Source organism: Pristiophorus japonicus, chromosome 6, assembly GCF_044704955.1.
Source record: "Pristiophorus japonicus isolate sPriJap1 chromosome 6, sPriJap1.hap1, whole genome shotgun sequence".
NCBI classification, from domain to species: Eukaryota; Metazoa; Chordata; class Chondrichthyes; family Pristiophoridae; genus Pristiophorus; species Pristiophorus japonicus.
The window spans coordinates 228,491,259-228,507,018 of record NC_091982.1 but is presented as its reverse complement, the minus strand read 5'-3'; the positions used below and the strand labels follow the sequence as shown (position 1 = coordinate 228,507,018).

Here is a 15,760-nt window from a genome sequence, read left to right as displayed (position 1 = left end):
GGCGGTGGGTTGTGGGGGGAGTGCGGGGCTGGGGGGTGGGGAGTGCGGGGCGTTGGGGTTGGGGGGGGGGGAGTGCGGGGCGGTGGGGTGGGGGGAAGTGCGGGGGGGTGGAGTTCGGGGCGGTGGGGTGGGGGGGGGAGGAGTTCGGCACGGTGGGGGGTGTGAGTGCGGGGCGGTGGGGGGGGAGGAGTTCGGGGCAGTGGGGTGGGGGGGGAGGAGTTCGGCGCAGTGGGGGGGGGTGAGGGGGGTGAGTGGGGTGGGGGGGGTGAGGGGGGGTGAGTGGGGTGGGGTGGGGGGGTGAGTGGGGTGGGGTGGGTGGGGTGGGGTGGTGGGTGGGGTGGGGGGGGTGAGGGGGTGAGTGGGGTGGGGGGGTGGGGGGGGTGAGTGGGGTGGGGGGGGTGAGGGGGGTGAGTGGGGTGGGGTGGGGGGGTGGGTGGGGTGGGGGGGTGAGTGGGGTGGGGGGGGTGAGGGGGTGAGTGGGGTGGGGGGTCGGTGGGGTGGGGTGGGAGTGCGGTGGGGTGGGGTGGGAGTGCGGGGCGGTGGGGTGGGGTGGGAGTGCGGGGCGGTGGGGGGGGAGTGCGGGGCGGTGGGGGGGGGAAGAGTGCGTGGCGGTGGGGGTGAGTGCGGGGCGGTGGGGTGGGGGGGGTGAGTGCGGGGCGGTGGGGGGAGGTGAGTGCGGGGCGGTGGGGTGAGGGGGGTGGAGTGCGGGGCGGTGGGGGGGGTGAGGGTGGGGAGTGCGGGGCGGTGGGGGGGAAGAGTGCGTGGCGGTGGGGTTGGGGGGGTGAGTGCGGGGCGGTGGGGTGGGGGGGGTGAGTGCGGGGTGGTGGGGGGGGTGAGTGCGGGGCGGTGGGGGGAGGTGAGTGCGGGGCGGTGGGGTGAGGGGGGTGGAGTGCGGGGCGGTGGGGGGGGTGAGGGTGGGGAGTGCGGGGCGGTGGGGGGGGGGGGAAGAGTGCGTGGCGGTGGGGTTGGGGGGGGTGAGTGCGGGGCGGTGGGGTGGGGGGTGAGTGCGGGGCGGTGGGGGGGGTGAGTGCGGGGCGGTGGGGTGGGGGGTGAGTGCGGGGCGGTGGGGTGGGGGGGGAGTGCGGGGCGGTGGGGTGGGGGGTGAGTGCGGGGCGGTGGGGTGGGGGGTGAGTGCGGGGCGGTGGGGTGGGGGGTGAGTGCGGGGCGGTGGGGTGGGGGTGAGTGCGGGGCGGTGGGGTGGGGGGTGAGTGCGGGGCGGTGGGGTGGGGGGTGAGTGCGGGGCGGTGGGGGGAGGTGAGTGCGGGGCGGTGGGGTGAGGGGGGTGGAGTGCGGGGCGGTGGGGGGGGTGAGGGTGGGGAGTGCGGTGCGGTGGGGTGGGGGGGGAGTGCGGGGCGGTGGGGTGGGGGCGGAGTGCGGGGCGGTGGGATGGGGGGGGAGTGCGGGGCGGTGGGGTGGGGGGGTGGTGGTGGGGGGGAGTGCGGTGGGGTGGGGGGGGGAGTGCGGTATGTGGGAGTGGGGGGTGGAGGGGGAGTGCCGGGCGGTGGGGGGAGTGCGGGGTGGGGGGGTGGGGGGGGGGGGGAGTGCGGATCGGTGGGGGGGGGGAGTGCGGATCGGTGTGGGGGGGGAGTGCGGGGCGGTGGGTGGGGGGGGGAGTGCGGGGCGGTGGGTTGGGGGGGGGAGTGCGGGGCGGTGGGGTGCGGGGCGGTGGGGTGTGGGGGGAGTGTGGGGTGGGGGGGGCAGTGGGGGGGAGTGGGGGGGGGAGTGCGGGTCGGTGGCGTGGGGGGGGGGAGTGCGGGGCTGTGGGTGGGGGGGCGGGGAGGGTGGAGTGTGGGAGTGGTGGGGAGGGTGAAGGGCGGGGGGAGGCGTTGGGGTGGGTGTAGTAGGGCGGTGGGGGAGGTGGGGTGAAATCAGTGGGCGATAGCGTAAAACAGGCGCTACAAAACGTAAGACCACTTTAAACCCCGTCCGATTTTTCTTTTCATTTGCCTCCAATTCAAGTTTGGCTTGTGGGTGTGATCATGCTATGCAACGTCAAGTATTGCCCTCTATGTCCTCCTTGACTTGTCTGCGGCCTTTGCCACGGTTGATCATATCCTTCTCCAACGTCTCTCCACCATCATCCAGTTGCATGGGATCCATTCTTATCTATGTAATCGCAGCCAGAGAATCTCCTGCAATGGCTTCTCTTCCCGCCCTCGCACCGTTGCCCCTGGTGTCCCCCAAGGATCTATCCTTGGTCCCCTCCTTTTTCTCATCTACATGTTGCCCCTTGGTGACATCATTCAAAAACACAGCGTCAGTTTCCACATGTACGCTGACGAGACCCAGCTCTACCTCACCACCACTTCTCTCGACCCTTCCCCAGTCTCTAAATTGTCAGACTACTTGTCCGACATCCAATTCTGGATGGGCAGAAATGTTCTTCAATTGAATATTGGGAAGACCGAAACTATAGTTTTCAGTGCCCGCCACAACTCCGTTCCCTAGCCACTGACTCCAGCCCTCTCCCCAACTTCTGTCTGAGGCTGAACCAGATTGTTCGCAACTTTGGTGTCATATTTGATATGAGTTTTCGACCATGTATCCTGAGCATAACTAAGACCTCCTATTTCCACCTCCGTAACATCGCCCGTCTCCGCCCTTGCCTCAGCTCATCCACTGCTGACGTCCTCATCCATTCCTTTGTTACCTCTAGACTTGACTATTCCAATGCACTCCTGGCTGGCCTCCCATATTATACCCAACGTAAGCTAGAGGTGATCCAAAACTTGGCTGCCCGTGTATTAACTTGCACCAAGTCCGCTCACCCATCACCCTTGTGCTCGCTGACCTATATTGGCTCCCGTTTAAGCAACACCTCGATTTCAACATTCTCGTGCTTTTCAAATCCCTGTATGGCCTCACCCCTCCCTATCTCTGTAATCTCCTCCAGCCCCACAACCCCCCGACCCGCCGAGATGTCTGCGCTCATCTAATTCTGCCATCCTGAGCATCCCACAACCCTGCTCAATCATTGGTGGCCGTGCCTTCTGTTGCCTAGGCCCTAAGCTCTGGAACTCCCACCCTAAACCTCTCCGCCTCTCTACCTCTCTCTCCTCCTCCAAGGCACTCCTTAAAACCTACCTCTTTGACCAAGCTCTAATTTTCCTTATGTGGAACGGTGTCAAAATGTTTTTGTCTCATACTACTCCTGTGAAGTGCCTCGGGACGTTTCACTACGTTAAAGGCGCTATATAAATACAGGTTATTGTTTAAAAACTACAAGCCCTCTCCTATATTTTATGTGATTTTATAAAAAATATTTACAGTGATCAATAAATCCCAGTGCCCTGTTTTTTTTCTACACTTGATTAGCTTTCTGTGGGCTCCAGTGCTTGACCTAGTTCTAATATAGAACAGTATTCCCAGTCCCAGCATATATCCAAAACTTGTAATTCTAGCATATAGGGAAGGAATTCAAATTTGAAAATATAGGCAGAGTTTGTATTTGTAACATATAGGGCAGAGCTTCCAGTTCTAACATATAGACAGAGTTTGTCTCCCAAATGTGTAGGGCAGAGCTGGTAGTTCTTTAATTGGAATAGTAGAACACCATCTCACCCACAATTAAATTCACGAAGGAGCAGAGGCTATTCTCTCGGGGGCAGTTTTTGTGATGTTAGGTGCTCTGGTGCAGTTCCCACAGCAGGTGGTAACACAGGCTCCAACTGTTTGTCCCTTCATTGGACTATGTGATCCCTTCAAAATGTGCTTCAGAAGACTGCTTTAGAATAGCTGTCAATACATTATGCATATCTTTTTCACTCGTGGGAACATTGCTTCTACTTTCTTCATACCTCTGCTGCCTGTAACATAGTAGTTTCGTGCTTATGAAAGAGCTCCAATTATTATAGAATGGTTACAGCATGGAAGGAGGCCATTCGGCCTGTCGAGCCCGTGCCGGCTCTCTGCAAGAGCACTTCAGCCAGTCCCACTCCCCCACCATTTCCCTGTAGCCCTGCAATTTTTTTTCCTTCAATTCCCTTTTGAAAGCAACGATTGAGTCTGCCTCCACCACCCTCTCAGGCAGTGCATTCCAGATCCTAACCACTCGCTGTGTAAAAGGGTTTTTCCTCATGTCGCCTTTGGTTCTTTTGCCGATCGCCTTAAATCTGTGCCCTCTGGTTCTCGACCCTTCCACCAATGGGAACAGTTTCTCTCTATCTACTCTGTCCAGACCCTTCATGATTTTGAATACTATCAAATCTCCTCTCAACCTTCTCTGCTCCAAGGAGAACAATCCCAGCTTCTCCAGTCTCTCTGCGTAACTGAAGTCCCTCATCCCTGGAACCATTCTCCCCATAGTAGGGCCCAACATTGGCCATGACTTGCATCAAATTTTTGGAGTAAGTTGTTTTGGTATAGTACGTTGGCTTCATAGCTAGGGGATTTGAATATAGAAGCAGGGAGGTCTTAATGCAGCTGTACAGGGCCTTAGTGAGGCCTCACCTGGAATATTGTGTTCAGTTTTGGTCTCCTAGTCTGAGGAAGGACGTTCTTGCTATTGAGGGAGTGCAACGAAGGTTCACCAGACTGATTCCAGGGATGGCTGGGCTGTCATATGAGGAAAGACTGGATCAACTGGGCCTTTATTCTCTGGAGTTAGAAGGATGAGAGGGGATCTCATAGAAACATGTAAGATTCTGACTGGACTGGACACGATAGATGTGGGAAGAATGTTCCTGATGCTGGGGAAGTCCAGAACCAGGAGACATAGTCTTAGGATAAGGGGTAGGCCATTTAGGACTGAGATGAGGAGAAACTTCTTCACTCAAAGAGTTGTTAACCTGTGGAATTCCCTGCCGCAGAGAGTTGTTGATGCCAGTTCACTGGATATATTCAAGAGGGAGTTAGATATGGCCCTTACGGTTAAGGGGATCAAAGGGTATGGAGAGAAAGCAGGAAAGGGGTACTGAAGGAATGATCAACCATGATTTTATTGAATGGCGGTGCAGGTTCGAAGGGTCGAATGGCCTACTCGTGCACCTATTTTCTATGTTTCTATGTTTTTTCTGGCGTAAGTTTAAAAAATGCCATTTCCCCCCCCAAAATTTGCTCCAGAGTAAGTCGGTTAGGTACGATTTTTTTTAGGTCAGTTTTTTTTTCAAAAGTGGGTGTTCCCAGACACTTACACCAGTTTTGGCCATTTATGCCACTTTGGCCAGCTAAAACTTACTCCAAATTGACTTAGGTCAGCGTATGTGGCCAGCTCTGAAAAACCTTGCGGGCAGTGAAGAAAAAGCAGCGCACATTCGGCAGACATTGGGGCAGGGATAGGGGAGGGAAGGGAACTGGAAAGGACCTCAACAACCAAGCACCAAACATTGCAAGGAAAAGCTCAAACAATTAAAATACAATAAAAAAATAAGTAAATCCTACCTTATCTTTAAAATCTCCCGGGAAAGGCACCAAACTCTCCTCCTCCCCCCCTCCTCCCCTCCTCCTCCCCCCCCCTCCTCCCCCCCTCCTCCCCCCCTCCAAAACTCTCCTCCCCCCCCTCCAAAACTCTCCTCCCCCCCTCCAAAACTCTCCTCCCCCCCTCCAAAACTCTCCTCCCCCCCTCCAAAACTCTCCTCCCCCCCTCCAAAACTCTCCTCCCCCCCTCCAAAACTCTCCTCCCCCCCTCCAAAACTCTCCTCCCCCCCTCCAAAACTCTCCTCCCCCCCTCCAAAACTCTCCTCCCCCCTCCAAAACTCTCCTCCCCCCCCCCTCCAAAACTCTCCTCCCCCCCTCCAAAACTCTCCTCCCCCCCTCCAAAACTCTCCTCCCCCCCTCCAAAACTCTCCTCCCCCCCTCCAAAACTCTCCTCCCCCCCTCCAAAACTCTCCTCCCCCCCTCCAAAACTCTCCTCCCCCCCTCCAAAACTCTCCTCCCCCCCTCCAAAACTCTCCTCCCCCCCTCCAAAACTCTCCTCCCCCCCTCCAAAACTCTCCTCCCCCCCTCCAAAACTCTCCTCCCCCCCTCCAAAACTCTCCTCCCCCCCTCCAAAACTCTCCTCCCCCCCTCCAAAACTCTCCTCCCCCCCTCCAAAACTCTCCTCCCCCCCTCCAAAACTCTCCTCCCCCCCTCCAAAACTCTCCTCCCCCCCCTCCAAAACTCTCCTCCCCCCCTCCAAAACTCTCCTCCCCCCCTCCAAAACTCTCCTCCCCCCCTCCAAAACTCTCCTCCCCCCCTCCAAAACTCTCCTCCCCCCCTCCAAAACTCTCCTCCCCCCCTCCAAAACTCTCCTCCCCCCCTCCAAAACTCTCCTCCCCCCCTCCAAAACTCTCCTCCCCCCCTCCAAAACTCTCCTCCCCCCCTCCAAAACTCTCCTCCCCCCCTCCAAAACTCTCCTCCCCCCCTCCAAAACTCTCCTCCCCCCCTCCAAAACTCTCCTCCCCCCCTCCAAAACTCTCCTCCCCCCCTCCAAAACTCTCCTCCCCCCCCTCCAAAACTCTCCTCCCCCCCTCCAAAACTCTCCTCCTCCAAAACTCTCCTCCTCCTCCCCTCCTCCAAAACTCTCCTCCTCCTCCCCTCCTCCAAAACTCTCCTCCTTCCCCCCTCCCCCCCCCCGACCCAATCAAAAGTTTCAAGCACAACCATTAAATTAAAAATAAAAGCGAACTTAGTGGGCCGGCCGGCCGGTTTGGGAGGCCACTCGGCCAGGGATAGGGTGTGGCGAGATCAGGCGTCCCTTTGGCCTAGGATAGGTCCCGATGTTCACAGCCCACAGCTCATGCTGGGAGGGCAGGAGCATGCGCACAGCCCTCACTGAGCATGCGCACAGATGCCACCAGTGCTTTCTGCGCTGGACTGTTGCTCCGCGCCCCCATTGCAGTCTGCATGCCACGCCATGACTCTGGGGACTCCGAAGAGCGGCCAAGATGGGCCCCTTTTTTCTGGCACCCTTTCCAGCGTGCAAAGTCAACGCGCTTCAGGTCAGTACGCCGAAAAAACGGCTTGGGCAATGTTGAGCCCATAGAAACGTAGAGGTTTACAGCATCAAAGGAGGTCAGTTAGTCCATTGTGCTCTTTGCTAGACCAGTCCAGAACGAATCCCGCTGACCTGTGCTCTACTGCTGGCCATATATCTTCTCTGTTTCAAATGTTGATCTACTTGTCCCTTCAATGGTTTCTGCCTCAACTATTCCCTTCAGCAAAGCGTTCCCTGCTTTAACAAATCCCTGCATAAAGACCTTTCTTGTACCTCCTCACTCTTGGTCAACATTGTAAATTGACCATCTTGTGTCATTGACTCCCCAACCAGAGAAATGAGTCGTTCTTTATCCGCCCTATCCAAACCCTTCATAATTTAAAAAACCTTGCTTCAATCAATCTCCTTTTAGCATTTTTTGCTCCAGTGGAAATAGTTACCGTTCTCCCAAGTCTCTCCTAAGTGCAGTTTCTCATCCCTGGAATCATCCTAATGAATCATGAACTCTTCCCCTCTGCCTTTCATCCTTCCTGCTAAAATCTACAGCTTTTTGAAAATGATGTCACCTAACCATGCTGTGATTCGGTTTGTCCTTTTACTCGGCTTTGACCTGCTCTGTGGCCTTTGCACTTTCATCTCGGTTCCTCAACTTAAAGTCTTTATAATTGGCACAATAGTAAGCTTCAATATTGACACATTTTCCCACTCATCATCATAGATGGTCCCTCGAAGCGAGGATGACTTGCTTCCACGCCAAAAAGGGATGAGTTCACAAATGTTTCGATGAAGGACCCGATATTCCAGATCCCGAACTACATCGTGAAGGGTGGAAGATGCCTGTGCTTGGATTGTTTTTTACACCAGCCATCACATGGGCTTGACAGAGCTAGGTCTTGGTCCAGTGGCAAGGATTACCCAAGACTAACTGGAGACCAGGCTCTGCTGCACAGTCCGAGCGTGCACACGTATCGCAGTGTGGGCTGGCCCGTGCTGCCCCTGGGCCCTCGCCTCTCCTGGGCCCTGGTCACTTCCCTCTATGGACTCTTGTTGCTCCTTCGCCCCTCCTGCTGTGCCTGCCCGCACTGCAATCAGCAACCTGACTTCGTAGCCGTCGCCCTCCTGCAGCAGTACGCACTGCTCCCTGCAGTGGTATGCCGCCGCACGCTGCTCCCTGCAATGGCCGGGACCGCGCAGATTTTCCCACTAATTTACCAATGTTAACGCCATTCTGTTTACTTTAGCCTTAACTGGATTTGAGAGCAACAACAAATTTCAAATCAAGAACAGCCTTGGCCAAATGGTCTATTTTGCTGCTGAAGAGAATGACTGCTGCAATCGGAATTGCTGTGGAAATATGCGCTCCTTTGACATGAAGATTATTGACGGCTTGGGACAAGAAGTAATAAGTTTGTACCGGCCCTTGAGGTGCGCTGGTTGCTGCTGCCCATGCTGTTTGCAGGAGGTTAGTGACCAGTTTTGAAAATCTTCTCTTCTTGAAGCTGTGTCTGCTTCTGTCCCATTTTATACTTGCTTCCTGTCTCTTTGGACCTTTTTCTCCCTCACTGGTGGCAAAGCCTTAAACCACCTTCGCCCCTCTCTGCAACTTCATCCCTAACCCTTTTGACTCACTACTTCTTTCTTTCCTACTTCAAATCTTCTCAAAACCCATCTATTCAACCAGGCTTTCAGTCACTCTTCTTGCTTTGTTCCTCCATGGCTTGGCTTTGTTAGACTTGAGCACAAAAATCCAGGCTGATACTTCAGTGCAGTACTGAGGGAGTGCTGCACTGTCGGAGGGGCAGTACTGAGGGAGTGCTGCACTGTCGGAGGGGCAGTACTGAGGGAGCGCCGCACTGTTGGAGGGGCAGTACTGAGGGAGCACCGCACTGTTGGAGGGGCAGTACTGAGGGAGCGCCGCACTGTTGGAGGGGCAGTACTGAGGGAGTGCCGCACTGTTGGAGGGGCAGTACTGAGGGAGTGCCGCACTGTTGGAAGGGCAGTGCTGAAGGAGCGCCGCACTGTCAGAGGGGCAGTGCTGAGGGATTGCCGCACTGTCAGAGGGGCAGTGCTGAGGGAGTGCTGTACTATCGGAGGTGCTGTCTTTTGGACGAGACGTTAAACCGAGGCCCTGTCTGCTCCCTCAGGTGGGCATAAAAGATCCCGTGGCACTATTTCAAAGACGAGCAGGGGATTAATCCGCGGTGTCCTGGCCAATATTTATCCCTCAATCAACATAACAAAAACAGATTATCTGGTCATAATCACATTGCTGTTTGTGGGAGCTGGCTGTGCGCAAATTGTTTGCCACATTTCTTACATTACAACAGTGACTACACTTCAAAAGTACTGTAAAGCACTTTGGGATGTCCTGAGGTCATGAAAGGCACTATATAAATGCAAGTCTTTTTCTTATTTTCATGGGAAGTGTCTTGAAACTTTTGTTATACTAAAGGCACCTTTAAAAAAGCAAGTTGTTGTCTCCTGTTTTGTGTCTGTCTCACGGTCTATTTCTTTCCCTGTGCCTTACACAGTTTCTCTTGTTGTCTTCTCTCTCTCTCTCTCTCTCTACCTCCAACTCCATTGTAAACTTTCCAGGCTTTCACTCTGTATACGTTTCTCCTTCCTGTTTATTTTCCACTCACTCTACATGCCTCTGACACATGTTCCTTTATTGATTTATTTCTTATTAAAGGCCAAGGTAGGTAACAAGGAGAGTCAACATAACAGATATGGGGCTTACAAATTGTGTACCCCCTTCCCGTGTCAACATGATCTTGTTCTCTTGTTCCCTCTCTCTCTCTCTCGCTCACTTTCTCTCTTTCTCTCATTTCTCTGTTTCATTCTCTCTTTCTTTTTTTTTCTCTCTCTCTCTCCTTCTCTCTCTTTCTCTCTCGCTCAGTTTCTCATTTTCTTTCTTTCTTTCTCTCACTTTCTTTCTCTCTCTCAGTTTCTCTCACCCTTTTCTAATGTTCTCAGGTAAAAAGTGAAGGGTATATCACTCAAAGCTGAAGCACGTTGTCCCACGCTTGGCTTATGAATGTCCCTTTCCCATCCACACTGTCTTTGATCAGTGAATTCCTCTGGTGATGCCTGTTGTTCATAATAATGACCAAAATGTGAGTATTATAAATATTGTATTGTTCATTTTCTTCACAGTTGGAAGTGATGGCACCACCTGGTCAGCCAATTGGATACATCATTCAAAATTGGCACCCATGCCTGCCAAAATTCACCATTCAAAATGAGCGGAGAGAGCCTGTTTTGAAGATTGATGGCCAATGCTGTGTCTGTAGCTGTATGGGCGATGTTGAGTTCCGGGTACTTCATAAAAAAATAATGTTTTAAATCCTCTTGCATTTTTTACCTTCCTGATCTGTTTGCAAGTTGTAGCCAGTTTTGTGAAGACAGGGGCCGTCCTGGCCCACAGGAACCTTTTTATATAAATATTAAAATAAATACTTTTCAATGACTTACCTGGGCTTGGATCCAAACAGTCGGCAGTGTTGCTACTGGGCTGGAAACTGTGCAGGCCATAGAAGGGCCCGCGGATAAAATGGCGTGTGCATCCCTGTGACATCATGGGAACGTGACACTGTCATTTAAATTGGCCCCGCTCTTCTAGGGCATGTGGCCTTCCCATGCCAGAAGACAGGCAAGTAAAAATGGTGCTGCAGCGGGAAGTGTTGGAAAGGCTGTCTTGCCTCCCCCACTCTCGTATTGTTCCCGCCGGGCTGGGGGTGGGTGGCGGAGGGGACGGTGCCTATATTCAGCCCTTCTGCCTGTTCAGTGGATATAAAGGATCGTGTGCCACTATCTGAAGGGGAGAGCCGGGAGTTTTCCCAGTGTTCTGACTAACCTGTACCCTCAACCAACACCATGTCAAAACTGGTAAATTAGTCGTCACATCACTAGTTTGTGAGACCTCGCTGTGCAAAATGGCCACCGTGACTAGATAGTATCAAAAACTGCACTTCAGACATGATTTGTGGTTTTGAAGTGTTTTGGGGACATCCTAAAGATGTGAAAGGCACAATATGATCACAAGCTTTTTCTTTCTTGTTTGCAACAATGTTGGATTAACACTCGTCAGACATTTTATTGTTACAGATGTGTTAATCTATTCCATCACATGGTTAGTGAAGTGGAATATTAACTTCCAACCTTGCATCAGCTGACTAAAAGTTTTATATTCACTTTTGATTGTAAGGGCAGAATTTTTAAGTTTTCCCGTGGTTCCTTGCATTCTACAAACCAATATTGGAAAGTCCGGGCAATGGACCCGCCGATTTCTACTGAGTGTTTGCAACATCTGAAGGACCTTGTCTCATTCTATTGCATAGAATGGGCCTATATTCTCTGGAATTTAGATGAATGAGAAATGGTCTCATTGAAATGTGTAAAATTTTGAGGGCTTGACAAGGTAGATGCTGAGCGGTTGTTTCCCCTGGGCTGGAGAGTCTAGAACTAGGGGGCACAGTCTCAGGATAAGCAGTGGGACACCTAGGACTGAGATGAGGAAAAATTACTTCACTCAAAAAGAGTTGCAACTCTTTAGAATTCTCTACCCTGGAGGAATGTGGATGCTCAGATGTTGAGTATATTCAAGACAATTTGGACAATTTGACATATGGGGATAGGGAGGGAAATTGGAGTTGAGGTCAAAGATCAGCCATGATCTTCTTGAATGGCGGAGCAGGCTCGAGGGGCCGAATGGCCTACTCCTGCTTCTATTACTTATGGTCTTATTCAGAATTTGGAAAATCTACCAGGTGATGCCCTCGTAAGGGGTAAGTGGCATGCCAAATGACATCACCAGTAGTCATTTAACATTTATTATCTTGTAACAGGTTACAAACCTTGAAGAAACTGAAACAGTTGGCAAAATCTCAAAGCAGTGGACTGGATTATTGAAAGAAGTTTTCACCGATGCGGATAACTTTGGAATCCAGTTTCCCATGGATCTAGATGTTAAGATGAAAGCGGTTATGCTGGGTGCCTGCTTCCTAATTGTAAGTATTAACAAATCAGTGAAACGTGCATGTTTGGAGCCATTTGGGCTGGATTTTCGGCTTTGCTGATTAAGGGGCGGTAAAGTTAGCGCCCGGGAACAGTTTGCACCTCAGTCATCAAAATTGGGCAGCTGGGCCCTGAGTGTGGGGTGGGGCGCTAAGGGAGGCATTACACACCTCTCTCATGGTGCTAGGCCGGCTGAGCAAACGGAAATCCCCCGAGCTAAACAGGCCCGGGAGTGCTCTGAGAGGCCTGGAGAGAAAGAAAAAACAACAAAACATTCCCAATACATCGCCCACGCCACCACAACATAAATCGCCAAAAAAATTAAAAGAATCACATTTACCCGAGGTCGGCATTACTTACCTCACCACAGTCGGTATAGGTCGGGCCGCCCGTTTCCCCAGGCGATCCCAGGACGGCACGCTGCGGGGGGTATGGGTCGGGCGGGACTAAAAAAAATGCCCCGCTGTCACAACCAGGGGCGTTGCACACCGGCTCAACTCTTCTGGGCGTTATTGCTCCGCGCCCCCACAAAACCAGCCTCGAAAACTCTCACGGGGCGCTCGAAGCTGACCGCTCACCCAGAAGAGCTCACCGTCGCCATTGCCGCCCATCTGCGGTGAAAAACAGAGGCAGACATCACTGGAAAATCCGCCACAATGTCTCCAGTCCCCATCACAAACTCCATTCTGTAGCCACCGACTCCATCCATGGCAGCTGTGTGAGGCTGAACCAAACTGTTCGCAACCTTGTTGTCGTATTTAACCCAGCGATGAGCTTCCGACCATATATCACACCATCACTAAGGCCGCCTACTTCACCTCCCTAACATTGCCCGACTCTGTCCCTGCCTCTTCTCATCTGCTGTTGAAACCCTCATCCATGCCATTTTTACCTCTAAATATGACTATTTCAAAGCGCTCCTGGTCGGATTCCCACCTTCCACCCTCCATAAACTTAAGCTCATCCAAAACTCTATTGCCGTATCCTAACTTGCACCAAGTCCCATTCATCCATCACCCCTGTGCTCGTTGCCCGTGTCCTAACTCACACCAAGTCCCGTTCACCCATCACCCCTTTTACTCTCTGGCCAACACTGGTAACACCTCAATTTAAAATTCTCATCCTTGTTTTCAAATCCCTCCATGACCTCACCCCTCCATATCTCTGTAACCTTCTCCAGCCCTACAACCCTCCGAGATATCTGCACTGCTCCAATTTTGGCTCCTTGCATATCCCCGATTTTAATTGTTTTACCATTGGCGGCCGTGCCATTGGCTGCCGAGGCCCTACTCTCTGGAATTCCCCCTCTAAATCTCTCCGCCTCTCTACTTCTCTCTCCTACTTGAAGATGCTCCTTAAAACCTACCTCTTTGATCAAGCATTTGGTCATTTGTCCTAATGCTCCTTATGTGAATGGGCGTCAAATTTTGTTTGATAACTCTCCTGTGAAACACCTTGGGACGTTTTATACATTAAAGGTGCTATATAAATGTAAGTTATTGCTGTTTAAAGGTCAGCTTGGGATATATTTCATTACCTTTTGTATGCAGAAGATCATGGCTGGCTAATCCCTCTACAATGGGTTCAAATCTATGAGAAGGAAGTTGAACATTTTGAATCCCCAAATGAGATTATTTTTCAATAATCTATTCAACCATTATAAATGCAGCTGTGTTCTGTTTAACCGTATACAGAATCTGACCTGTTGCCAGATGATGGGAGGTGGGCCAGTTTCCCCATGTCGTGGTGTTCAAGTCACTTGATGCTTTATGCTATCCTCACTTTAAAAAAAATCTAATTATGATGTAATCTAAAATGTAACGTTGGTTACATTGCTCTGATGTGTCAACTGTGGTTCAGTGGCAGCACTCGGCCTCCCGAGTCAGAAGGTTGGGGATTCAAATCCCACTCCAGGGACTGGAGCACATGATCTAGGCTGATACTTCAGTGCAGCACTGAGGGAGTTGGAGGTGCTGTCTTCAGGATGAGGCATCAAACTGAGGACCCATCTGTCCTCTCAGGTGGACGTAAAATATTCATGGCACTATTTTGAAGAAGAACAGGGGAGTTCTCCCGGGTGTCCTGGCCAATAGTTATGTCCTGGGCACAGACCATAGCGGCAAAGGAGTGGAGACCCAGAGATCCGTGTCTCCGCCTCTTTTTCCTGATCTTTGCGTCTGGGTGCAAGTGCCTTGGAATATTTTACTACATTAAAGGCGCTGTTGTTGTTTGTTGTTCCCCAGGGGCAAAGGCCAGGAAAAATCCACCCTCATATTTTGAAAGATCCATGTAGTTATATTGTGAAAAGATAAGTAGGCAGGAACTAAAAAAAAACAATTCGCAAAACGACTTGCTCCCATCACTTGGCTGCAGCCTCAGCGTGTGTCGAATTCTTAAGAATTCCATGAAATTCTGGCATGACCAACACACAGGCATCAGAACAAGATTACATTGTAAATAGACCAGAAGCAGTTAGTGTACTTTTAATGGGTAATTCTGTGGTGATTAGAAACTGCTGTTGTCTTAAATCAGTCTCTTGCATTATTTCATAAGGATCTTATTAATTTAATGGAAGGCAGATTTTTGTAGCCACAACATAACTGTTAAAATTTGCTTGGAGTTGTACAAACAAGCTCATTCCATTCCAAGTGGGACTGTGGCGGAGGATTCCTTCATTTACAGCTGATTTCAGAGAGTTTGTTTTTTCTCCCTCTGAAAATTAGCTTTAACAAATTTAAATATATACAACAGGCGTGATGTCGCACACTATGACTTGACTTTTTGTGGGACGGATTTTATCGGTTGGGACGTGAGCTAGTCTCACACTGTTGTTGCTCAGTACATTTTTTTAACTTTAAACCACAACCATGCCAACAATGGAATTAACCTCAAATAATTTCTGGATCTTAGCGCAAATGTGAGCAGAAGTAAAGGGGAAAATTTATGCTGTCACTATTTGTGGCAAAACAATTAACATATTCCTTATCCGTATATTTACAATTTTACTCTGAATATGGAACAGCAGAAGTGTTCCCCAAACTGGCTAAAATATTTTATTTCAGTTTAAATATCTTGGTATTGCAAGATTCGTATTACAGTACTGAATCCAAGCCTGACATCTGGGGGCCGAAATTGCCCTCCACCCCGTTTTCAGGTGGATAATTTGAATGAACTGAGGATTTAGCACTCGTAGAGCTGGGGTGGAGAATGGAGCGATATTCAGGACTCTGTTCTGTGTGTTAAAAAAATAAACCTGAAGGCTCTGTGCCTCAATCCGAGGAGTATTCGTAATAAGGTGGACGAATTAACTGCACAGGCAACTATTAACGAATATGATATAATTGGGATTATGGAGACATGGCTCCAGGGTGACCAAGGCTGAGAACTCAACAGCCAGGAGTATTCAACATTCAGGAAGGATAGACAGAAAGGAAAAGGAGGTGGGGTAGCATGGCTGGTTAAAGAGGAAATTAACGCAATAGTAAGGAAGGATATTAGCATGGATAATGTGGAATCTGTATGGGTAGAGCTGCGGAATACCAAAGGGCAGAAAATGATAGTGGGAGTTGTCTACAGACCACTAAACAGTAGTAGCGATGTTGGGGACAGCATCAAACAAGAAATTAGGGATGCGTGCAATAAAGGTACAGCAATTATCATGGGCGACTTTAATCTACATATAGATTGGGCTAACCAAACTGGTAGCAATACGGTGGAGGAGGATTTCCTGGAGTGTATTAGGGATGGTTTTCTTGACCAATATGTCGAGGAACCAACTAGAGGGCTGGCCATCCAAGACTGGGTGATGTGTAATGAGAAAGGACTAATTAG

At 51.2% G+C, this 15,760-nt stretch overlaps 1 protein-coding gene across 2 annotated transcripts in view; it reads left to right on the top strand.

Moving 5' to 3' along the window:
• Positions 1–15,760, top strand: part of LOC139265398 (phospholipid scramblase 1-like) — a 106,257-nt gene that overhangs the window by 70,924 nt on the left and 19,573 nt on the right. For both annotated transcript variants that reach the window (XM_070882390.1, XM_070882389.1), the window contains exons 5-7: positions 8,155–8,375; positions 10,070–10,231; positions 11,761–11,922. In XM_070882390.1, coding sequence (XP_070738491.1) covers positions 8,155–8,375; positions 10,070–10,231; positions 11,761–11,922 — 545 coding nt within the window. The remainder of the gene's footprint in view (positions 1–8,154; positions 8,376–10,069; positions 10,232–11,760; positions 11,923–15,760) is intronic.